The sequence below is a fragment of the Tachysurus fulvidraco genome, chromosome 15, assembly GCF_022655615.1.
Source record: "Tachysurus fulvidraco isolate hzauxx_2018 chromosome 15, HZAU_PFXX_2.0, whole genome shotgun sequence".
Classification (NCBI taxonomy): Eukaryota; Metazoa; Chordata; class Actinopteri; order Siluriformes; family Bagridae; genus Tachysurus; species Tachysurus fulvidraco.
Window position 1 is genome coordinate 19,607,556 of NC_062532.1, and position 25,000 is coordinate 19,632,555.

At 42.3% G+C, this 25,000-nt stretch overlaps 1 protein-coding gene across 14 annotated transcripts in view; it reads left to right on the forward strand.

Moving 5' to 3' along the window:
- The window catches only part of si:ch211-278a6.1 (SRC kinase signaling inhibitor 1), a 160,554-nt gene that overhangs the window by 100,092 nt on the left and 35,462 nt on the right, over positions 1-25,000 (forward strand). For all 14 annotated transcript variants that reach the window (XM_027161080.2, XM_027161083.2, XM_027161085.2 and 11 more), the window contains 4 exons: positions 3,626-3,652; positions 13,633-13,828; positions 19,630-19,925; positions 24,986-25,000. The exon at positions 24,986-25,000 is cut by the window's right edge and continues 719 nt beyond it. In XM_027161080.2, coding sequence (XP_027016881.2) covers positions 3,626-3,652; positions 13,633-13,828; positions 19,630-19,925; positions 24,986-25,000 — 534 coding nt within the window. The remainder of the gene's footprint in view (positions 1-3,625; positions 3,653-13,632; positions 13,829-19,629; positions 19,926-24,985) is intronic.

The window sequence follows — 25,000 nt, forward strand, 5'->3', positions numbered from 1 at the left end:
AATGAGGTCCCATGAGAGAATGTATGGAGTAACCATGGTGTTCTAATGGTGATCCATGAGCTCCCATTGATAACCAGTGGGAAATGGGAATGGGAATCCAATGGGCAACTTTAGAAGGCTAAAATGATGAACCACCTTAGGAACTCTTCAAAAAGCCTTAAGCTTAAATGCATTACAGCATTGTTCCCATAGTCATTTAGGTGTTGAATATTGCTGCATTCTTTATTTTAAACGGTAACTTGCAAATCAGATCGACCTCAGCACATTCGACACATAAGCATGTCAGCTCGATGTCTTCGTCCTCAATCTGTATAGTCAATAATATAGATTTAACACACAAATATATCTGTATGTTAATTAAGTTAAAGAAAGCAGTTGTATATACACTATAACTCATTGGTTTTCTTCCGATGATGTGTGCAGTCATGTTGATTTGACGTTAATTGGACCTCACGACTGAAAAAAGCTGACAAATTGGAATTTCAAGTGGAGTCTGTGTTTTCTTTAGATGTTCCCACTAATTGCAAACCTGTAGTCCTTCAGTCTTACTTGTCATCCTAGCACACGGACGCATACTGTTCGTTTCAAATAACGTGTTCGAGCGACACCCCAAACGAAAGCGGATACTTGCAACAGCTGTCTTGCTTACGTATAATCCAGTCGTTATAACTTTTGTGTGTGCATAATAAAATAATGGTTGTGCTACATTAGCTAACTGAACACAACCACAGGAAACAATCATCTACATACTATATCTACATCTAGATTCATTCATTCATTCATTCATTTTCTACCGCTTATCCGAACTTCTCGGGTCATGGAGAGCCTGTGCCTATCTCAGGCGTCATCGGGCATCGAGGCAGGATACACCCTGGACGGAGTGCCAACCCATCGCAGGGCACACACACTCTCATTCACTCACACACTCACACACTACGGACAATTTTCCAGAGATGCCAACCAACCTACCATGCATGTCTTTGGACCGAGGGAGGAAACCGGAGTACCCGGAGGAAACCCCCGAGGCACGGGGAGAACATCCAAACTCCACACACACACAAGGCAGAGGCGGGAATCGAACCCCCAACCATGGAGGTGTGAGGCGAACGTACTAACCACTAAGCCACCGTGCCCCACATCTTAAATAAAAAAAAAAAAAGCAAAAAACTAAACTAAATGATATCTTTGGGAAGTGAAATACACTCCTTTTTAGGATGGCATGTTTGAGCTTTGATGCACACATTAAGGCATTTCCTGCAGTAAAAGCTATTAAAAGAGGCCAGACGGGACAGGCCGCTTTGTCAGTGTCCATGTGCTGAGATACCCGATAAGACCTCAGCGCAACGATCCGAACAGCCACAGGACACAAGGCAACACAGCAAGGATGATTGAATTACATCTGACCTTGGTTCCTACTTCTCTGAAAAACACCTTTTTATCGACGACACACCGGGGGTTTTAGTGTGAGCCTGTGTGTAAGTTCCTGTTGTGAATATTTGCTTTGCATTCGCTCTGAGGAGAGAGAGCTTTCAAAGAGGCATCTGCATTTCATACGCTGTTCTCGTAAACACAAAATTGAAAGCGGTGTCGGCGAACGTGTGTGCGAACCTATTTATGTACCGTTATGCCAAACATCAACATTTTGTTCAATCAAACTGATAAAATAGATCAGTGTCGGAGTTGTGTGACATTTTGTGTCAACGGCAACACAAAATGACTGTTTATCCTCATTAATAAATGACTAACTGAACCGAGTTCATATTAATTTACCTTGTAACAACAAACCTGAACTAGATAACACAAGAATGAAGACGATACACGTACAGTATTTTTTTTTTTCTTTCTCAAAAAGATGTGAACTTTGTTAGCTAGCTACTGTAAAGTTAGCAAACAAAGTTAGTGCTAGCGGGAACAATTAGCTAATTTGGTTCTACAACTGACGAAATTGAAACAGAACATCCATATACAGTCATTGTAACAAGCATATTTCTTTATATACTCCTTTTTCTAGCTTCTCAGCTTGCATGATGACTAATCATAGCTATCACAGCTATAACAGCCCGGCGCTTTCTGTGTAACATCGTTAGCTAGCTAACAAACTAGCAGAGGGACAGTTTGTTCCACTGTGTTTACTAAATGTTTTGTATGGTTTGGCTAGTTCATATTAGCAATTCTCAGCTGCACTAGGCTTAAAGTAAAAGGTTAAACTTGTGTGTATGATATCTGCGCATTTCATTCACACACACACACACACACACACACACACACACACACACAGCCACGCTATCACTGTGTGTGTAGAGCCATGGTAATGGAATATTCATGAAATATTCAGTGGTGTGAATGGTAATAAGATGGATCAGATGAGACTTCTGGAATTCTGCTACATTTTCAGTATGAAAATAAATGTGTTGGGGGAGTTGTGTGTTTTTTAAAAGAAAACCCATGGCATCTCGCCTCATTCGGTATCGGTTTTGTGTGTGTGTGTGTGTGTGAGAGAGAGAGAGAGAGAGAGAGAGAGAGAGAGAGAGATACTAATAAGAAAAAAGTGAAGAAGCTCAGAGAATGTGAGATGAGAAATGTGAATTAAAATTCATGGGCTCACTCTGGATGTCAAATTTCACTGGGCCTAAAAGGTCTTCCCTGACCATGAGGTTTCTCTCTCTCTCTCTCACACACACACACACACACACACACACACACACGAGCACACACAGTGTGATTATATTCCATTCCAGATTTAATCAGAGAGAGAAATTAAAATGTTTCTTTGCTCAATTAACGTTTTGGAGTAATCTCAGTAGAAGGGTAGGGATATAGGGCTTTAGATGTTGGTGTGGCCTCTGTACCTATTAATCTGATTAAATTTGGCATGGCCTCTGTGCCTGTCAGTTTCATTAAAGTAGGCGTGGCCTCTGTACCTATCAGTCTCAGTGAAGGAGGCGTGGCCTGTGTGCCTGAAAGTTCTATTAAAGTAGGTGTGGCCTCTGTACCTGTCAGTCTCAGTGAAGAAGGCGTGGCCTGTGTATTTGTCAGTCTCAGTGAAGAAGGCGTGGCCTGTGTGTCTGTGAGTATCACTGAAGGAGGCGTGGCCTGTGTATCTGTCAGTCTCCCTGAAGGAGGCGTGGCCTGTGTATCCGACAGTCTCAGTGATGTGGTTTGGCCTTTGTGCCGGTCAGTTCAATTAAATTAGGCTCTACCTATCGTTTTTATTGAAGCCAAGGCTTACGTACCAATTAGCCCCAGTGAAGGCATGGCGTCTGTGGCAGAACCTTTATTTACTTTATTGCTTTATTTTAAGATCTTTCATACATTTGTATTATGATCCTGACATCAGATTCCAATAAATTCTGTATTAGGCTAAAACTGCTATTCGCTATACTAATATAAAATAAAACACTCTGTTTAAGTAGGGTTTGAGATTTAAGAGTGTAAAATGTGCAAAAAAAAAAAAAAAAAGAGCAGTTCATTTATTCAAAGAGACGTCTTTCTGGGTTTCTTTGATATTCCCTCTCAGCAGGCTGGCTGTCAGAGGCACGGACGTGCTGAGAGGGGTTTTGTTGCTGCAGGAAATGTGTGAAATGACTGACTCTTTTCTTTCTTCTTCCTCTCTCTCTTTTCACAGCAACAGCCAAACTATTGGAGTTTTAAGGTCAGTACTCAAAGTCACTTAATATATTATCTTTGGCTTGAGCATTAGCTTTTACATACGCATATATGACGTGTTTCTGTTGTCTATATATTCCCTCTAATCTGTTGAGTGGCTTCTGTGTATGTAAATGTACTTTACGTTCACAACTGTTGGGGGATTTATGCATGTATATGTGGGTGGGAGAAGGTTTACAAAGCCTAAGAGTTGTTGCTGTATTCATAAAGACTGTCCTGTGCTCGTTATTGACAATCCGCTTATCCTGAATATTTGCTTAACCCACTAAGTAATGATCATCACCCAGATTCCCTTTATAGGCTTGTTTCTCTCATAGGAGATTTCCCATGCCATGTTCACCTCTGGCTTTTGTTCATTAAGGTAGAGGTCTTCTCGGGTCTAAAAAAAAAACCCGAAGTGACCCGAATCACTTTTTACTCGAACCCGACGAGCATAATTTATATATATATATATATATATATATATATATATATATATATATATATATATATATATATATATATATTTATTTAAGGAAGACCGGAGACAAACCCGAAAAAATTCGACCCGAGTCCGACCCGACCCGACGGCAATTTTTTTTTAACCCGACTGAACCCGAATGTTACTTTAGTGTAACCGCTACAACATTGATTTAAAATTGATTGTTCAGGTCTGTTTCAACGAAAATTAGCTTACCGCCAGTCACACGATGTCACAAGCGGCCTTGGCAAACAGAGGAGAGGTTGGAAAAGGACTCGAGTCGATGCACACACGCGAGATACAATAGTTCGGGTCTTCTTTGTGCCATCAGCTAGTTATCTGAATGCTTATTCAGGCCTGCATAAAAGGAAAACCTTTATACTCAGACACTTTATATTGCATCCCTTTTAACAGTCATTTATGGCATTTGGCAGACGCCTTTATCCAGAGTGACTTCCATTCTTACATTCTTACAATCTGTTAACGGTTAAAGATCAATAATAACGGTAAACGGTTCAAAGATCAATAATCCGACACCTTATCCACTGAGCTACCGCTTCCCAAAAGACGTGTCTACATTTTGGCTGACGCTCTGACTGCGACTTCCTAACAATCTAGGATATGTGAAGGATAGAATTTCACAATGTTGTACTTCTATATGTAATAATAAGAGCATCTCAGCTTATTCAATATGTCTACAAATTTAGTAATTTCCACCTCTTTGGCAGAGTCACTGTCAGGTACGGAACTTCCACAGTGAATGACACCTTCACACACTACACAAGTTGCAGGGAACCTCAAGTCTATCCCAGGGGACTTGGGGCACAAAGTGAAAGTGACGTGACATATGGCTAAGTACGGTGACCCATACTCATAATCCAAAGTGCACACACACAGCAGTGAACACAAACACCCGGAGCAGTGGGCAGCCATTTATGCTGCGGCGCCTGGGGAGCAGTTGGGGGGGTTCGGTGCCTTGCTCAAGGGCACCTCAGTCATGGCCGGCCCGAGACTCGAACCCACAACCTCAGGATTACGAGTCAGACTCTCTAACCATTAGGCCACGACTAGGTAGTGGACACCCTGCATGGGGTGCTAACCAATCACAGCGCACAACTCCAAACACACTAGTCAAATTTGCGATGTCTACAGTGTTTGTCTTTGAGCTGTAGAAGGAAACCAGAGTGCCTGGAGGAAACCTCTAAAGCAAACTGGACGAACCTCAGAAGTTCTCACCAATAGCAAAATATACACTCTGTATGTATTGCTAAAGGAAGCATTACTGTATGTCTGGGTACAATTTTACAGCTTTAAACCTGGAGTCATCTTGCTGATGCTGTAGTTGTTAATGATTTATGTGTAACTTTGCATCCTGATGTGATGATAGTAGGGTCATTACTTGATCATGTCCTCCATTTCCCCCTTCACTGGTTTATTAAGATTTTAATCTGACTCATAGTGACTCTGATTGTTCATACTCTCACGCACAGCCTGGGTCTTGTTAGCAGATCTCATCAACACACACACAAACACACACCATATTTGTTTATGAGCAGTAGCTCAGTGATTATAGACTACCAGAGAGCCACTAATAGAAGATCCTGCTGTGTGCTAAGGGTGCATTCTGCCTTGCCTGGGAGTCCCATCAGAGGTTCCCGAGAGGGAGATCTGTCTAAGCTTTCACCCTATTGTCGGAAGATTAGGAGTCAAGAGACCAAGACAGCATAATTGCTCCTGCTCTCTTGGTGGAAAGGATAGCCTTGTCTTCTGCTCCATCTGCCGATTAATACGTTGCTAACTATTCTCAAGAGTCTGTTAGAGTTTTCTGTATAGATTCCACATTGGTGGCACATTTAAATGATGCTTTATGTGACTCAGGACAAGGGAAAGACCCAGAAAGTGGGTAAGAGTTTGCAGTTGGATAAAAGCTAACTTATCTTCATTCCACAATGATACACCATACTTTTAATTCTCGTACAGTTTAATGTTAATCTGCAATTAATAAATTAATGTTAATGTTGTTGATAAAAAAAAAACAAACACCTCCGCCTCTGCTTTTCCCTGTAAGCCCCTTCGTCCTGTCCGAGCGGTGCACGGAGAACCCCGTGAGCTCGATGCCTGAGTCTGGAACCTCCGCAGACATCCAGGTTTCTGTGAGGCAAATAATGCAGCAGTCCCTCGTTTCTCGTTGGTAGGAGATACGTGCCCGTAGTTCACAGAGTTTGCTGTCTAGTGACTGAACATTAGCCAGCAAAATGGTTGGGAGAGGAGGTCGGAGAGACGACGTCTGAGTCTAACAATGACTCCGGCTCTCTTCCTTCTTTTCCAGGAGCGTTTCTTCGGTCGTGTTCGTGCGGCCCAGACAAAGGGCTCCGATGCGGTGTTGGTAAACAAATCACCAGCGTTCAAGAACTCAAAGTCCGGGTTGCATTTCGCGACATAGGAACCTTTTATTTAGAAGCGTGTGTCTATCGTAGGCAGTTATGCAAACAACTTTCAACACGCAGGACAGCAGAATAACTAGTAAGATAAATGAAAAACTGCAAAGTTTCCTCGGAGCTCGCAAAAAGGCTGCCATGCTCGGCTCCATCTTGGATCTATCAAGATGATGACAAGTGGTGATGTGACAATAAAGGTGACTTGACTTGACAAAGCAGTTTAATGTTAATCTGCAAAGCAAGTTATTTCTGAAATACAGTATTCCATCGCCACTTTGCGGTTCAAGTTTCGTGGTTCAAGTTTCCCGGCCTCGGTGCATCGCTGATTTTTCAAAAATATTCATCGAAAAATAAATAAAAACGGTTTCCCAGGATGCCAGACAAAGAGAGAAACTCTCTCCGAGGCTTTGTACATACCCACGGGCACTCAGACAAGGCACATGATTGGTTCCTGGTGCGAGATCTGAGCTGATTGGCTGCGCATCATCGCATCCTCTCCCAGCTTCTTCCCTTGTCGTATCTCAACACTCTCGTTCACGCTGTCGACCGTGTCTCGCGTATCGTGTTCGAAATTAACTTTTCGTTAAGCTCTCACGATGCCTCCTATGCGCCGTGGCCCTGCGAAAGATTCCTCTAGTGAGCCCAAGAGGAAGAGGATGATGATGACCATCAGTGAAAAGGTCAAACTTAGGGCCAATACTACTTCGCGGATTTTCACCTATCGCCAGGGGTTCCGGTCCCCATTAACCACGATAAACGAGGGATCACTGTACTGGACATCTCTCACTTGATGGAAAACCTAAAGCTTTATATCTGACTACTAAAAAGCAAGCTTAGAAAATTAGCAACGACTTTACAACAAAAAAAAATGTGGAGAATGGTAGATTGTTATGTTATGGAATTAAATTATTGATCTCGGATGATTTAAGGCCAAAGAGCGTCTTTAAGCACATTAAAGGGTCAGTTATAAAATGTTTTGGCTGCATGTAAGGAGTCATATATCTCCCAGTTGCCCCATTATACTGTATGTAATGAGTTTGGCCTAGAAGTGGCCAATCTGTATGTTCTCACCCACATGAGATACTGAAGAGGCTCATTCAAAATGAGTTCAGTTCAGAGTTTCATATCCATTACTCCATGGTGGCCACAGACTACAGTACAGTAGTAGTGATCCTTACCATCACTCATTTGTATGTGTTTTTTTTTCCGTATGTATATTTTTAAAAATAATTCTTTATAAACCTTAAAGGCAGGCTCTCCGATTTTTGAGAAATGCTTCAGAAAACCGAGTCGGGCCGAAAAATAAACAAAAATCAAAACTAACGTGTAGCCAATGAGCAGAAAGGGGCGGGACTTGTCAATATGAGCGTATTCACAGGTTGGAGTTTCCCGAGTCAATAACTCCTGAGCTAAACGCTGTTACTACACAAATAACACCTCTTTTCTATCGTAGTAATGTAGAGACGCAGCTACAACCGCGTTTTGTGTAGTAACAGCGTTTAGCTCAGGAGTTATTGACTCGGGAAACTCAACTTTACTTAAGACGCCGAGGCGCTTTTTTCCTTCTCGATAGGTGAGTAACGTTGGTTTTGCTTTGTTACACAGAACTAATATATGCCTTTGTCCTTTACATGATGATGCTTGTGTGTCATTTTTGCTTGTTTGTTTATCTACAATCGTATTGTTCTTCCCTTCAGCTATGATAAAGACACATTTCTTTCCATCAGTCGCCTGGGTTACGTATGTATGTGTGGGCGGAGCTATTAATACAGGGGTGGGACCTATTTGGGTTAGGGGTGTGTTTGTTTTGGTGATTTCAAATGCCGACATCGGCTTTCAAAAATCTTCCGGGGTCTTCAAAGACCCCGCCTTTGAAGGGTCATAGCAGGAGAATCAGGAATGATATCTGGGATTTACCCCCTGATTTGTTTGGCTCTTTAGCCATAATCCACAGGGATGAGACAAGACATTTCTGTTTACCCTTGTCATTTGAGCTTGGTTTCTATCTGGGCGAGTAAATGTCATCATGGGTGGCCTGTTACAAACAGAGTTGAACCAATAGCCCTGGTTCTCTCTGTTGTCAATTTTTTACTTCCAACTTGATTTTCTTTTAAATGACAGATTGTTAGGTACACGTACCTTGTTTTGGTCAGTGATTGGCTTCTGAGAAAAATGGTGATAAGTGATTGGCTGTTGGAGAAAATGGTGTGATCAGTGATCGGTCATCAGGCGCAATGGTAATCAGCGATCGGTTGTTGGGGGGGCAATAGTGATCAGTGATTGGTCATTGGGAAACAAAGAGCTTGTTCATTAAATACAACGGTGACCAGAGTTTGCCTGTTAGAGCTGGATAACCTTAAGGACAGAAAATAAAACTGTTAAAACATAACAAGATTTGTTTAAGAATTTATTCTTTTAATGAATAAAGTTAACAGAAGGGGGGCACTGTGGCTTAGTGGTTAGCACGTTCCAGGGTTGGGGGTTCGATTCCCGCCTCCGCCTTGTGTGTGTGGAGTTTGCATGTTCTCCCCGTACCTCGGGGGTTTCCTCCGGGTACTCTGGTTTCCTCCCCCGGTCCAAAGACATGCATGGTAGGTTGATTGGCATCTCTGGAAAATTGTCCGTAGTGTGTGAGTGTGTGAGCGAATGAGAGTGTGTGCCTTGCGATGGGTCGGCACTCCGTCCAGGGTGTATCCTACCTCGATGACAGATGACGCCTGAGAAGCACAGGCTCCCCGTGACCCGAGAAGTTCGGATAAGCGGTAGAAAATGAATGAATGAATGAAAAGTTAACAGATCTGGCAAAAATGTCACAGCTTTAGCCATACTTACCATGATCCATGACCTGTATTCACATCTACTGTATTCCCACACACAAATTCCTTATTTAGACATTAGTACCTCCTGTTTAGTGTGAAGTCTCACACCTACATTCTGCCAGTGAAGATTATGAACTTTTTCTCATCGACTGTCTAATTTTGATTTAGTTTCGCATAGATTTCCATTTTGTCCAAGATTAGTGCTTTTCTATTTGCCACTCATCTGAACATGCCTCCTTTTCATTCGAGCTTTGGTTCACTCTTTGGATTGTCTTGATCTTTTAATAATCCCTGCATTTGCATTCAAACCCTGTGCACTCTTAGAAACCTTAACCAATGAGCTACCGCCGCTCTTTCTCCTGCTCACCAAAGCACATTGCGAAATCAGCAGGTGAGAAGTTTCTTTTCATCTCTCTGTTTCTTCATCTATCATTTTTCTCCTCCATTTGTTATTTGAGAGGCAGCCTGCCATTTCCTGACCGTATACCTGGAGAGCAGCTTGACACGATCCCTCTGTTTCTCAGTCTCTCGGCAAAAGACTGAATCAGCCGTCAATCTGCAGCTATTTGGCAAGGCAATTTCGGCGGTGCTGAGCAATTTCAGCCCTGAATACTTCATTGAACAAAAGCCAGAAGAAAGAGAGGAGGAAAAAAGAGAGAACGTGAGAACGTATTCACAGTACAGCAAAGGGTTGACAGTCATAGTTTAAAACACTCGAATGTCCAATATACAGCATATGAGTGGCCATCTTTAACAATCCCAGTGACTGATGTGTTTTGATGTAGAATTGCCGTGTGTTTGCTCTATTTCAAGACCTACAACAAGACCTTTGTCTTCAAGACCTACCCAAAGTGGCTTATGTGTGCTCTAGAAATCCTCTAGAAATCACCAGATGAGATCATGGGATTATTTGCATGTTTATGGGATCGGTGCTTGGTCAGTGATTGGTCATTGGCATAAATGGTGTGATTAGTGATTGGTCGTTTTGCAAAATGGTGATCAGTGTTTGGTTGTTGGGAACCACGGTGTTCAGTGATCAGTCATTGGGGTGAATCTTGACCCTTGATTGGTTATCGGGAACTATGATATTCAGGGAACGGTCGATGAAACAATGGTGAATAGTGATTACTTACTGAGATAAACGGTGTGGTCAGTCAGTTTGATAAATGGTGATTAGTCATGCATTTAATCCTGATTAGTAATTCAGTGTTGGGACCAATGTTAATCAGTGATTAGTGAAGAGCTTACACAAGTGATTAGTCCTTTGGGGAAAATGTGATAAGTGACAAGCGATTGGTCATTTTGCAAAACGGTGATCAGCGATTAGTCATGGGGGCAACTACTGTTGAGGGATTGGTTGTTGAGAACAGTTGTGCTCAGTGATTGGTCATAGAGCAGTTATCAGTGATTGTCTGTTGGACATTCATTGTGTGTGTGTCTGTGTGTGTGGGTCAAGTATGCAGAGTTCTGGACCAAGGTCCAAGCATCTCCATATAGTTAAAACTTTCTGGTGGTATTTAGATGAACAAAGGATATGGAATGTAAATAAAATGCTAAAAAATGGCAATAATCTGGGTTAAGCCTCATTCAGACTAGAGAGCGACAACTCTCCAATCTGATTTCCACTACTACTATAACTACTGTAGTCCCTAGTGGGCATGGCCTGACTATCTGTTCTAAATTCCAATGAGAAATATCACAACATATTCAGATCGCTGCATTGTTTACCCATGATTCTCAGAATAGAGTCTGGGAGCCTCCAAATGAGATACTGTTACCACTGCAAAGATGTTTACTATTCAATAACAAGCATTCAAAAAACATTCACTTAAAGGCGCGGTGCACGATGTTTGAAAAATGCTTCCGAAAACTAGTCGGGCCGACTACCAAAACATGAAATAGCCAATGAGCAGAAAGGGGCGTGTCTTGTCAATATGCAGCGGAGAGAGCGTTCAGTGCGCATGCCTGACATTAGCCGAAAGCGATTGAAACGTCGACATGGCGGATACCTGCCGTTAACTCTGCCTCGGGTTCTAGGTGTTGAACGTCGTCTTCCGCGTGAAACGGAGCTAAATCTTTCATGGTACAACACACAGTACTACAAATACACGTTTGTGTTACCAGAGTATTACTCATCGAGTTCATTTATTGATAAAAATATCCCCTCGGTTCCGCCCTAATAGTTGCCTGGGTTATGTATGTATGTGTGGGCGGAGCTATCATAAGGGGTGACATTCATTTGGGTTAGGGGCGTGTTTGTTTTGGTGATTTCAAATGTCAACATTGGCTTTCAAACATCATGCACCCCACCTTTAATTATAAAAAAAAGCAAAAACAACTTGTCATGGTCGAAAGACTCTTCTATGTTGGAAGACTACAGCGTTCATTCATTTTCTACCGCTTTATCCGAACTTCTCGGGTCACGGGGAGCCTGTGCCTATCTCAGGCGTCTTTGGGCATCGAGGCAGGATACACCCTGGACGGAGTGCCAACCCATCGCAGGGCACACACACACTCTCATTCACTCACACACACACACTACGGACAATTTTCCAGAGATGTCAATCAACCTACCATGCATGTCTTTGGACCGGGGGAGGAAACCGGAGTACCCGGAGGAAACCCCCGAGGCACGGGGAGAACATGCAAACTCCTCACACACAAGGTGGAGACGGGAATCGAACCCCCAACCCTGGAGGTGTGAGGCAGCGTCATTACTTTTAATTTACAAAGTTCTGAAACTGGAGACTCCTTCCCAAAATGACAAATAAATGCCAAATAACAAGAAAATTCACGACATCAACAATCAAAGGAATTATTGTTTCAAGTCATTATTTTTTTTGCCATTTTTTAGCTTGCTATTGTGAACAGGTTTTTCTTTAGGCATGGCATCTCACTTCAGGTTGATAAATAAAGCAAAATGTATATGTATGTGAGATAATCTATATGTGTAATTCCATCAAAATCCCTTTCTCTCATATGGATAAGGATTTATTATCAGGTTATTATATTCGTCCTTCGGCTTTAGAGAAGATCACTCGGTGGAAAAATCAGCATGTTGTGGATTAACCACAGTGCAGATGAAAGGAAAGAAATCTTCTTGATGATTTCCAATCCAGCATCTGCACGGTGCATCCTGGGAGCTCGTTACCGAAGAGTGCAGTGCTGTGGAGTGATGATGGAGTTGTGGAAGTCTCATCATTAAACCCTGTTCAGCCTCCACGGAGAGGCACGACTATAAACCACACAATAGAGCACATCTCTCGCTCGTTAGGAGAAGCGGCTTTTACATCAGTCTGCCTGGGAGAGATAGAAAGACACTGATTGAGACAGAGTCTTATTATCAATCAGCAGTTTTCTATAGTTGTTACAGAGGCTGTGCTGATCATTCTACACTACTATTTCTTTTAATACATAATTGGTCTATTAGTAGTATTGAACAGCCTCCTGGATGTATCTGTCAGTCTCAGTGAAGGAGGTGTGGCCTCTTTGTCTGTCAATATCAGTGAAGGGGGTGTGGCCTCGGAGCCTTAATCTCAATGAAGGATATTTGGCCTCTGTGGGACTCTTTGCCTGTCAATACCATTGAAGAAGGTGTGGCCTCATTGCCTGTCATTATCAGTGAAGGAGGTGTGGCCTCATTGCCTGTCATTATCAGTGAAGGAGGTGTGGCCTCATTGCCTGTCATTATCAGTGAAGGAGGTGTGTCCTCTGCCTGTTATCAGTGAAGGAGGCGTGTCCTCTTTGCCTGTTATCAGTGAAGGAGACGTGTCCTCTTTGCCTGTTATCAGTGAAGGAGGCGTGGCCTCTTTGCCTGTTATCAGTGAAGGAGGCGTGGCCTCTTTGCCTGTTATCAGTGAAGGAGGCGTGTCCTCTTTGCCTGTTATCAGTGAAGGAGGCGTGGCCTCTTTGCCTGTTATCAGTGAAGGAGGCGTGTCCTCTTTGCCTGTTATCAGTGAATGAGGCTTTTCCCCTTTGCCTATCATTATCAGTGAAGGAGGCGTGGCCTCTTTGCCTTTCAATTCCATTGAAGGAGGTGTGGTCTCTTTGCCTCATTCTCAGTGAAGAAGGTGTGGTCTCTTTGGTGTCGTATTGAAATATTGGCGGCTTTCACACTTTGGATTGTTCATCCCTGTGCATTGTATCTTTTGTGTACTTCATTTGAATGCTTTACTCTTCCTTTGTACTATAGCTGTGATAAGAAGCTACGCCTTCTCTGATTCTCTGTTTCTCGCTTTCTCACGTACAGAGCCGTAGTCCACGCCATTCCCAGTCCACTCAATCCGGTTTGGCCGATCAAGCGTCCAAACTGTCCTACGCCTCTGCGGAGTCTCTAGAGACCATGTCTGAGGCTGACATGCCACTTGGATTCAATCGCATGAACCGCTTCCGCCAGAGCCTTCCTCTGTCCCGATCTGCCAGCCAGAACAAACTGCGCTCTCCAGGTAACACACACACACACACACACACAGACACACACCATACACCATTCATCCACCCTGCCAACTTACATGCTGATTGATTTTTACTCACTCTGACCAGTCCCAGTTAAAATCTCCTGTATGCTCATGCACATGTACACAATGTGAAAACTCACATTATCGACTAGCTCCTGGGCTCCACGTTGTGTTAACATAAAGAGCCTCCAGGAGAGAGGAACTGAACGTATTTGCTCCAAACCATGAAGTAACACACAAATAGAGATGTTGAAATCTAATCCATAAGGGGAGAAGTGTGAAAGAAAGTCATTCACAGCAGGGTTGAAAAGTGTAATGAGACTATAAATACTTTTTTATTTTCGACTGTCAGGAGAAAAACACATTCACATTCGACAACTTTTTATTCACTCAAATTGGGAACGGAAATTACACCAAAAAAATACTCAAATAAATAATTCAGGGCCACTAATTTTCTTTTGGTCATAAATTTGAATTTTGTAGCCCTGAGATAGGAAAGTTTTCTTAGGGATAATGACAATTATTTTTTTAAAAGGTGTTCAAACAAATATCGATCTGAATTAAAACCCGATTGTAAAAAAAATGGGACAAGTGCTAATAAACATTTACTAGAAGTCAACAAACTAGAGTTTGCTCAGCAGGCTCTTTTTTTTTTACACATTTCCATTCACTTCTGCTAGGTGTCAGGACCCTGGCAGAGGTGGCTTGGAGACAGACCCGTAGGCAGGATAGCTTCAAATGAAAGGGGTTTAATACATTAGGAAGGCAAACATAAAGCACAACACACGGGGAACTAACAATATTATCAATGAAGCCGCGCTGCCTAATGCAACGCGGCTCACATACTGTATATAGCGACACGGACAATCACACACAATGGGAAACAGGTGTGATGACCGGGGAGGAGCAGACGTGGACGGGGCAATCACGTGACACAAACAAACAACAAACGCACATGGCACCAAGTCTGCGCAGATCCATCAGCGTGACTGTCACTCTCAATGCGTCACACTTGACAGCCCTGCATGACATCAAAATTTTAACTTGCCAGCTGCAGCAAACCAAAACTGCATCTGCTTCTGTGTCGGATTTCACAAGTCGGCAGTTATGACGCATATTTTGAGCGACAAAACAAACTAACTAAAATAAGATATATTTAAATTAAATATTTATTTTCCAAATCTACAGGGAGCCATAGCAGAGGGATGAAAGAGCCACTTGCGGCTCCGGAGCCACGGGTTGCCGACCCCTGTGCTAGGAAAAAGTAACTCACTTAAACGTCAAACCATCTTGCGGTCATGTTGCACACTTCCACTTCAGTCTTCGGACAGAGATTAAGATTCCTCGATAACTTAATTGGATTCCCACAATAAATTGCCGATATGTCTGCGAGTCTCTGTGTATATATACACATGCTCCCTGTGGTAGAAGTTGCCCTGATAGCCTATTAACTTGAGATAAGCGTGTTGTGTGGTGTTAGCCGCTAACTGCTTTCCGCTTTGTTAATGAGAAATGGCAGGCTGGCAGGTCTAATTGCAGGTATACATTACATCCATGTTACAGGACAAAATGAGCTGGGCGCCTCGCTGTTTAGTACCTTCTGATTAGTAGCTATGGATAATATGGCTGGCTTCAGCTGTCACTGTCCTGAACATTGAAACATTAATTGAGGATGTTATTAGCATAGCTATAATCCCAGGCCCCTAGATTGACCTTTTAGACAGTGTTATATAAACCCTATGCCCTCTCTCACTGGTGTATTCCCAGAGGCTCGTATAATATTCTCAGTGATCTCATGCTCACTATTTAAAATTCATTAGTACAAAATGGGTATTTTCAGGGTATTGTGTTCTTTTATTTCAAATTTTCTTTGACACAACCCTTTATTTTACAACAACATCAGATCCTATTCCCTGATTCTCTTCACATCTTCCAGAAAACATTCCCATATTGAAATATCGTCCCATATAATACGACTAAGTTCGGTAGCCCATACTCAGAATTTGTTCTCTGCATTTAACACATCCAAAGTGCACACACACCGCAGTGAACACACACACAGCAGTGAACACACACACACACACACACACCATGAACACACACCCGGAGCAGCGGACAGCCATTTATGCTGCAGCGCCCAGGGAGCAGTTGGGAGGGGGTTCAGTGCCTTGCTCAAGGGCACCTCAGTCGTGGCCAGCCAGAGACTCAAACCCACAACCTTCGGGTTATGAGTCAGACTCTCTAACCATTAGGCCAACACTATATTTTCTAGCACTTTTGTCCACAATACTCTTTGGACCCACATTTAAACCCTCTATAAATTAGCTTCTGTATACTTCCAGAGCCCTGAGTTCTTCGTAGGACCATATATATATATATATATATATATATATATATATATATATATATATATATATATATATATATATATATATATATATATATATATAATAAAGTATAAAGCAGGGGTATTCAATTAAAATTCAAAGAGGTCCAGTTACTAAAATTTCCTAAATTTCCTAAATTACTAAAATTATTTAATATATATATGTATATGTGTGTATGTATGTGTATATATATATATATATATATATATATATATATATATATGTGTGTGTGTGTGTGTGTGTGTGTGTGTGTGTATATGTATATATATATATATATATATATATATATATATATATATATATATATATATATATATATATATATATTATAAAGTATAAAGCAGGGGTATTTAATTAAAATTCAAAGAGGTCCAGTTACTAAAATTTCCTCGGAGCAAAGGTCCGAATCTTATATTGTCACTTTAAATAGTGTACCCTCATGTTAATAAAATCAATAACGCTCATACATTTCTATTATTGTTAAATTTCAAGTGTTTTCACAGTCTGAACTTGTCTGGCACTTGAATGGAAAACAATCCTGTAGTTGTCTTTACTACATGTCAAGTAACAGACAACAGACACTGAATTTCTTCTGAATAACATAAATAAAAACGCAGCTTTGAGCAGCCTGAACTTAGGGCCTGTATTTCAAGTAATGTAAAACGTTCAGAATCTTCTGAATAAAATAAAAGTGCTTTTAATCTTTTAAGAAAAAAATGAAACAAAAGACTTTTGAGCTGCCCCTTTTTTTTTAAACATTAACTACATTAATAACACAGGAACCTTTATTCAAAAGAACATTTTCAGGTAAAATACAACAGGGCAGAATTTACTGAGTAAAAGAAAAGTGTAGAGCTTTGAGCAGCTCCCTTTTTTCCTCTTTCCGTTCCATCTCTCCTTACTCCCTTTCCATCTTCCGTTTCTTGTGAGAGAAATGGACACGTAACTGTCCTGCCAGCAGGTTGAATCTTAATTGTCCTGCCAGCGTAATTAGGTGCATTACTGCCACTTACTGCTCTGGAGTATGGAACAGAAACAATCTGTTTTTGGCTTGGCTTCTGATGACGCTCCTGTCGTAATAACTAGATTAACTGGACATGAACGAAAGATTTATCTTTTTATTAATATCAAAGAGCTTATATAACCTCATAATATTAGATTATAATAAGGAGATGCTTAATATGATAATATTAGAATTTTAACGGGTCCGGGAAGACCCGTCACTCGGTCCGGATCCGGACCGCGGTCCGCCATTTGGTGATGCCCGGTATAAAGTGTTCCAAAAACTTCATGTTCCTACCCTTAGGTTAACTTTATAATAAACAACTCTATATTTTCTGGGATGGAAAAGAAACAACAACCCACTATTTCAAGGCCATATTTTCTCTCATTTAAACGTCTTAAACCTATATTTTTCAGAGCCCTTTTTACCTCATATTAAAATTCCAATATTAAAATAACTCTATATTTTCTGGGCTTTATATTCTAAGTTATCTACTGTACGTCCCTTCAATTAAACCATCTATGTAATATTCTTATATTACAAGGACCCAATGTTCCCACTGGGAATTTCTCTAAAACAAAGGCTCTTTTTTTCAGATTGTGAGATTCCACATATCCTGAGCTATCTGTGGTTCTTTATTGAAATTTTCTTGGGAACAACTCTGTAATTTCTTGTAGATTTGTGTCACCCTTTGGGGCTTTTTACACCTGGTCACTTCCTGCGTTTTCTGTGATCAGATAGCTATCTGATGGTAAAAAGACCAGGTCTAAATGCCCTCCGAAACGTTTTCGAGACGGATATAAATCCGATGGTTCAAACCCCTTCAGGAGGAGGTCTGGGACGCATATCAGATGAAACTGGACAGGTGTAATCGAATGTGGTTGTTGAAGCCACATACGTCAGCGCTATACTCCTCCCAAACAGAAGTATGTCACTCGCAGGTGATCTTTCACCCAGGCGTCTCGTCGGGTCTTAAAACGCGCTGCTGCCGCCAGCGAAAATGCAGCAAACAGTAAACGCTGTTTTTTTGTAGCATAACCATCGTAACCAGTTTTTTCCGTCTTCTTTTTGATCGCGTTCTGAAAACCGCATACACCAAAGCGTGTTCCATTTCTGGCGGGAGTAGAAAGATCGGATCGATATCCGATTTGCCGAGACGCGTTTATGTGCCCTAATGTAAATGGAACAGTTTTAACAAATCAGACAGCTATCGGATCAGAGACAACACACGAAGTGACCAGGTGTAAAAAGGCCTCATGTTTCACCCTCTCATGTATCAATCCTTGGTCCAAAAAATATTTTGTTAGGCATTTCAAGGTTTGACCTCAGGTAACCCCCTGACCCCAACCATGACATTAGCTGAAACTAGATTTTTGAAACAGCCCCAAACCAGATGAGTTACTTATCCGAGTGGACAATTTACAATGTTCTAAATTATTGTGCTCCCTATGATGTAATATACTGAGGGAACATAGATTTAAGACCATATACTGTAAATGAAGGACGTCAATACACAACAATTATATTGCTATTAGTTACTTCCTGTCAGAGTGGAAGTGCTGTGACAGTTGATGTATAGCTCTGCTATTCTAATACACACACACACACACACACACACACACACACACACACACACAGTGTAAGAAATGACTCAGACTGATGTGAAGCATCAGGGAGCAGCTGAACACACACACTTTGATTAACACCTCTCTGTCACTCATGCTACACGTATCTGTCCATCATTCCCTTTGGTATTTTTCAACTCCTTTAACTAATTCTTTACAAAGTTAACCCTTAAATCTTCAAAGAACATGAGGAAGATTCGATGTCTGTCACTGAACGTTCCAAATAGGAGCCTTTGGAAACCTTAATTAATGAACAAAGCTCATTCAAGGTTCAATGTAGAAGTCTTTCTTTTTTTTCATCAGAGAAGGTGTCCTAGTAGAAGCCCTACAGGAATCTAGGTCTCCTGAACCATCCAAAGAAAACAAAGAAGGAAGGTTCTGTGTCAATGTCTTTTTCTATCAGACAAGGTTCTAAATAGAATGCATAAAGGAGTGTAAAAAACCTTTAAAACACGTGGGAAATGTTTCCGATGGGGAATTTCCATTTCCCGTCAGACAGAGTTCCATGTAGGATCTCTTTATGAACTATCAAAAGCATAACGCTCTATGAAGTTTCCAAGTAGGAGGTTCTAAATAGAAATGTCAAACCCTTTTAGAAGCCTAAAAATCTTCCAAAGAACATGGTGCAATACTATTGATGTCTATCAAAGAATGGTTGCCAGTAGAATCCCCATCAGGATGTCTAATGACCCCTACATAGCTCTCCCATTCTCATCAGACATGGTTCTTTCCCACTTTTCTTCACTCTTTGTCTTTTTTTCCCCTTTCCTAAAGGCGTGCTGTTCCTGCAGTTCGGCGATGAGACAAGGCGTGTCCACATCACGCATGAGTTGAGCAGTATGGAGACGCTACACGCGCTTATTGTGCACATGTTCCCCCAGAAGCTAACAGCTAGCATGCTCAAGTCCCCCAACACGGCCATCCTGATCAAGGACGAGGCACGCAACGTGTTCTACGAACTGGAGGATGTCCGGGACATTCAGGACCGCAGCATCATTAAGATCTACCGTAAGGAGCCTGTCTATGGTTCCTATACAGCGGCTTCTCACCTGGCCAATGGAGACCTGAGGGTGAGTGCAGGAGTGTGTGTGTGCGTGTGTGTGCGTGTGTGTGTGTGTTATTTAACTTGAGACCGGTAATGCTATCTAACCGACTTAGATCCAAAAGACTAGCCCAAGTCCAGACAATGTGTCTGGAATGGTGCCAAATCAATTTTCCACAAGTCAGGGTTAAGTTTTTAAGCTGTTTTTTTTAAGAAGCTAAGACCCCTAAACTACCCATAGCACTTTTAAAGGTTTTATGAAAAACACATTTTTTCACTGTCATGGCTGGCTCCTAGAAGAGCTCGACGAGACGGCCGAGAACCCACAAGGAACCCTTTATGTAAATAGTCTATACACTGCCTCAGTCATAATTAGTGTTTTGTACTCAGTACCCAGTTATGTGGACTCTAAAGCCCTATTCGGACTGGATTAGTTCTACGTGGGGACGTGGAGTAATGCAATTTTACCTCAAGACGTCTGTAATATTAATCGGCCAATTCGCACGGGACAAGACATGTCAGTAAAACTAGCAGAAGTGGGAGGGGTAACTCGCTTTACGCACCACAGTAACCTCCTTGTCGTCATGTGCGTATGACGTTGCTTCCAGTTATCACGTGGGAAAACAGACAACGTGGCGCCTCCATGCTTGAAAAACACGACAAAAACAAGAATTGACAGAATTTTACCGTAGATATTTACAGCGGGTCTATTCGGACGGGATTAGTATTACCTGAGGTAATTTTCCGGACCTTTTTACAGAAGGTAAAAGTCGCCGTAATCTTTACTGACATTGTCCGTAACGATTACCGAGATGGCGCATTCGGACGGGACTAAAATCACCGAGAAGCTCTGGTAATAATTACTTTACCCCCACGTCCCCACGTAAAACTAGTCCCGTCCAAATAGGGCTTAACAGACGGTTCCCTCAGATAGTAAACACTAACAGGCTCCCCAATGGAACCCTTAAAAGTTCTCCATGTTTTAATCATGTCTAATTGTAACGTATTGTATAAGACCGGACATGTTTCTGTGGTTTGGACGTTATGTAAAGTGCTTCATTGTGCCATCTCACGACAGCACAAAATGTTTTTGACTATGCAAAATAGCTGATTCCCAGAATAGTGCAGCAGTGCCAAGGGTTTTTCCTGGACACAGAGTGTCACATAGCATGAAGCTGTATGGGATTCAACAACAGCTGATGGATTCTGTCAGGGCTCAAGAGAAAATAATAGAGAGGTAAAAAAAAAGAGAAATTCATTTCCCACCGTAGGTTCAGTTTCCTAACGGGCGTGTGAGAAACCCCACTTTGCATCACGGCATGGAGCCACACCTCAAGCTACACTGCTATAGTGATGCTAAGACAAGATTGGTGAAAACATTTCCGCAGTAATCCCAGGGTCTTAAATTTCTATAGCAACAATATGCACAGAATGTTGAAAGGAAGAGTCTGTGGTAGAGTCTGGGGGGGGGGGGAGCTGGGGCTGAATCTGTGGAAGTCTTGGAAGAGTCTGTAGAAGAGCTAGTGGAAAAGTTGTAGAATGAACCTTTCGAAGAGCCCGTGGAAGACACAGCTTTCACAGATTGATCCATAGATTCATCGCAGGTTCTTCCACCAACTCTTCCACAGGTTCTTCCACAGGTTCTTCCACCAACTCAATATTCTTCAGACTCTTCCACAGACCATTCTGCAACAAATCTATGGATCAATCTGTGAAAGCATCAGAGGACGTGTCTACGGAAGAAGAGTTTGCGGAAGAGTCTGAGGGTGAAACTGTGGAAGAGTCCATAAAGAAGACTGAGGATGAATCTGTGGAAGTCTTGGAAGAGTCTGAGGAAGATCTAGTGGAAAAGTAGAATGAACCTTTCGAAGAGCCCGTGGAAGACACAGCTTTCACAGATTGATCCATAGATTCATCGCAGGTTCTTCCACCAACTCTTCCACAGGTTCTTCCACAGGTTCTTCCACCAACTCTTCCACCAACTCTTCCACAGGTTCTTCCACCAACTCTTCCACAGGTTGTTCCACAAGTTCTTCCACAGGTTCTTCCACCAACTCTTCCACAGGTTGTTCCACAGGTTCTTCCATTAACTCTTCCACAGGTTCTTCCACCAACTCTTCCACCGGTTCTTCCACCAACTCTTCCACCAACTCCTCTACAGAATATTCTTCAGACTCTTCCACAGACCATTCTGCAACAAATCTATGGATCAATCTGTGAAAGCATCAGAGGACGTGTCTACGGAAGAAGAGTTTGTGGAAGAGTCTGAGGATGAATCTGTGGAAGAGTCTGTAAAAGCGGCTATGGAAGAGTTTGTGAAAGAGTTTGTAAAGGTCTCTTTGAATGATTCTGCTGAGGATTCTGAGGAAGACTGTGTGGAAGAAACAGAGAAGACGAGTCTTTGTACAACATTAAAGTCTCTGGTCCTTTGTTTCTTGACAGCGAATCCCTTTTCTGTCATTCCGACAGCTCCCTTGATGCAACACTCTCTGCAGTGCATGTCAACCTCTGTGTGTGTGTGTGCGTCTGTGTGTGTTTGTCTGTGTGTGTTTGTCTGTGTGTGTGTGTGTGTGTTTGTCTGTGTGTGTGTGTGTGTTTGTCTGTGTGTGTGTTTGTGTGTGTGTGTGTGTGTGTGTGTGTGTGTGTGTGTGTGTGTGTGTGTGTGTGTGTGTGTGTGTGTGTGTGTGTGTGTTTGTCTGTGTGTGTGTGTGTGTCTGTGTGTGTGTTTGTCTGTGTGTGTGTGTGTGTGTGTGTGTGTGTGTGTGTGTGTGTCTGTGTGTGTGTGTGTGTCAGTGTGTCAGTGTGTGTTTGTCTGTGTGTGTGTCTGTGTGTTTGTCTCTGTGTGTTTGTGTGTGTGTTTGTCTGTGTGTGTCTGTGTGTGTGTCTGTGTGTGTGTCTGTGTGTTTGTCTCTGTGTGTGTTTGTCTGTGTGTGTGTCTGTGTGTGTGTCTGTGTGTTTGTCTGTGTGTGTGTCTGTGTGTTTGTCTGTGTGTTTCTCTGTGTGTGTTTGTCTCTGTGTTTCTGTGTGTGTCTCTGTGTGTGTCTCTGTGTGTGTCTCTGTGTGTGTCTCTGTGTGTGTGTGTTTGTCTGTGTGTTTTTGTGCGTGTGCGCGCATGTGTGTTTGTCTGTGTGTGTGTGTGTCTGTGTGTGTTTGTCTGTGTGTTTGTGTGTGTGTGCATGCGTGCGCGCGTGTGTGTGTGTGTGTTTGTCTCTGTGTGTGTCTGTGTGTTTTTGTGTCTGTGTTTGTCTGTGTGTTTGTCTGTGTGTTTGTCTGAGTGTGTTTGTCTCTGTGTTTGTCTGAGTGTGTTTGTCTGAGTGTGTTTGTCTGTGTGTTTGTCTGTGTGTGTTTGTCTGTGTGTGTTTGTCTGTGTGTTTGTCTGTGTGTTTGTCTGTGTGTTTGTCTGTGTGTGTTTGTCTCTGTGTTTGTCTGTGTGTGTTTGTCTCTGTGTTTGTCTCTGTGTTTGTCTGTGTGTTTGTCTCTGTGTTTGTCTGTGTGTTTGTCTCTGTGTGTGTCTGTGTGTTTGTCTCTGTGTTTGTCTGTGTGTGTGTCTGTGTGTTTGTGTGTGTCTGTGTGTTTGTCTCTGTGTGTGTCTGTGTGTTTGTCTCTGTGTTTGTCTGTGTGTTTGTCTCTGTGTTTGTCTGTGTGTTTGTCTGTGTGTTTGTCTGTGTGTGCTTGTCTGTGTGTGTTTGTCTGTTTGTGTGTGTTTGTCTGTGTGTTTGTCTGTGTGTTTGTCTGTGTGTTTGTCTATGTGTTTGTCTGTGTGTGTTTGTCTGTGTGTGTTTGTCTGTTTGTGTGTGTTTGTCTGTGTGTTTGTCTGTGTGTTTGTCTGTGTGTTTGTCTGTGTGTTTGTCTGTGTGTGTTTGTCTCTGTGTTTGTCTGTGTGTTTGTCTGTGTGTGTTTGTCTCTGTGTGTGTCTGTGTGTTTGTCTGTGTGGTTGTCTGTGTGTTTTTGTCTCTGTGTTTGTCTGTGTGTGTTTGTCTCTGTGTGTGTCTGTGTGTTTGTCTGTGTGTTTTTGTGTGTGTGCGAGTGTTTGTGTGTGTGTGTCTGTGTGTGTGTCTGTGTGTCTGTGTGTGTGTCTGTGTGTGTGTGTTTGTCTGTGTGTTTGTGTGTGCGTGCGTGCGCGCGCGTGTGTGTGTGTGTGTGTGTGTGTGTGTGTGTGTGTGTGTGTGTGTGTGTGTGTGTGTGTGTGTGTGTGTGTGTGGAGGGGGAGTGAAATTGCAGAAATCAAAGACAGGATATTTCAAGCACTTAAAATGATTAGGGCTGTGTGTGCATATGTAGTGCGTGTGTGTGTGTGTGTGTGTGTGTGTGTGTGTGTGTGTGTGTGTGTGTGTGTGTGTGTGTGTGTGTGTGTGTGTGTGTGTGTATGTGTAGCTGGACAGCAGAGTCTTAATCCTATCGCCACATTGTCTAATATTATTCCTGTAACTCTAGATGAGCAGAGTGAAAGCCCTGGATAGTGTAAAGGAGTTTTCCAGAGTCAAATTACCTCCTCATAAAAGGAACCAGGCAGCGTGAGGGGGCAGAAAGTCTGGAGTTGCTCTCTCATCTGTTCTCAACCCGCATCCTTTCTTTCTCTCACCTGTCACCCTCGTGTTAAATTAACATCTCAAGTCAAAGTGACCCATGGAACATGAACATCACACTGTCGGTGTTGATATCTGTAGTGCAGCCTGCATGTCTCCTAGGTGGGGAATGAAATCCCTGCTGGAGTTTATCACTTTATCAATGCTGCTGTTCTGCCTCAAATATGGAGACTGTGGAGGCAGGAGTGTGAGATCTTTATCCTCATGGTAGAGGCAAACATGTGCGTTGGTGCATGCTATAAACTCTGCAGGGTGCCCAAACTTTTGCAGGCGCCATTTTTTTGTTTTCTGTTATTTTGAAAGTGTAAATGATGGAAATAAAATCGGACAAAATATAAGAATGTTTAATCTGTAATTTGATGCCTTTTGGAGATTTTTCCATCTTTTCTTGGCTTCTTAATGCACATTAATACACATTTTTTACTCGGGGTGCACAAACTTTTGAGCCCTATTGTACAAGTTTGTGGTATGAATGTGAAGGATGAATCTTTTTTTTTTGCAGAGAGAGATGGTGTAC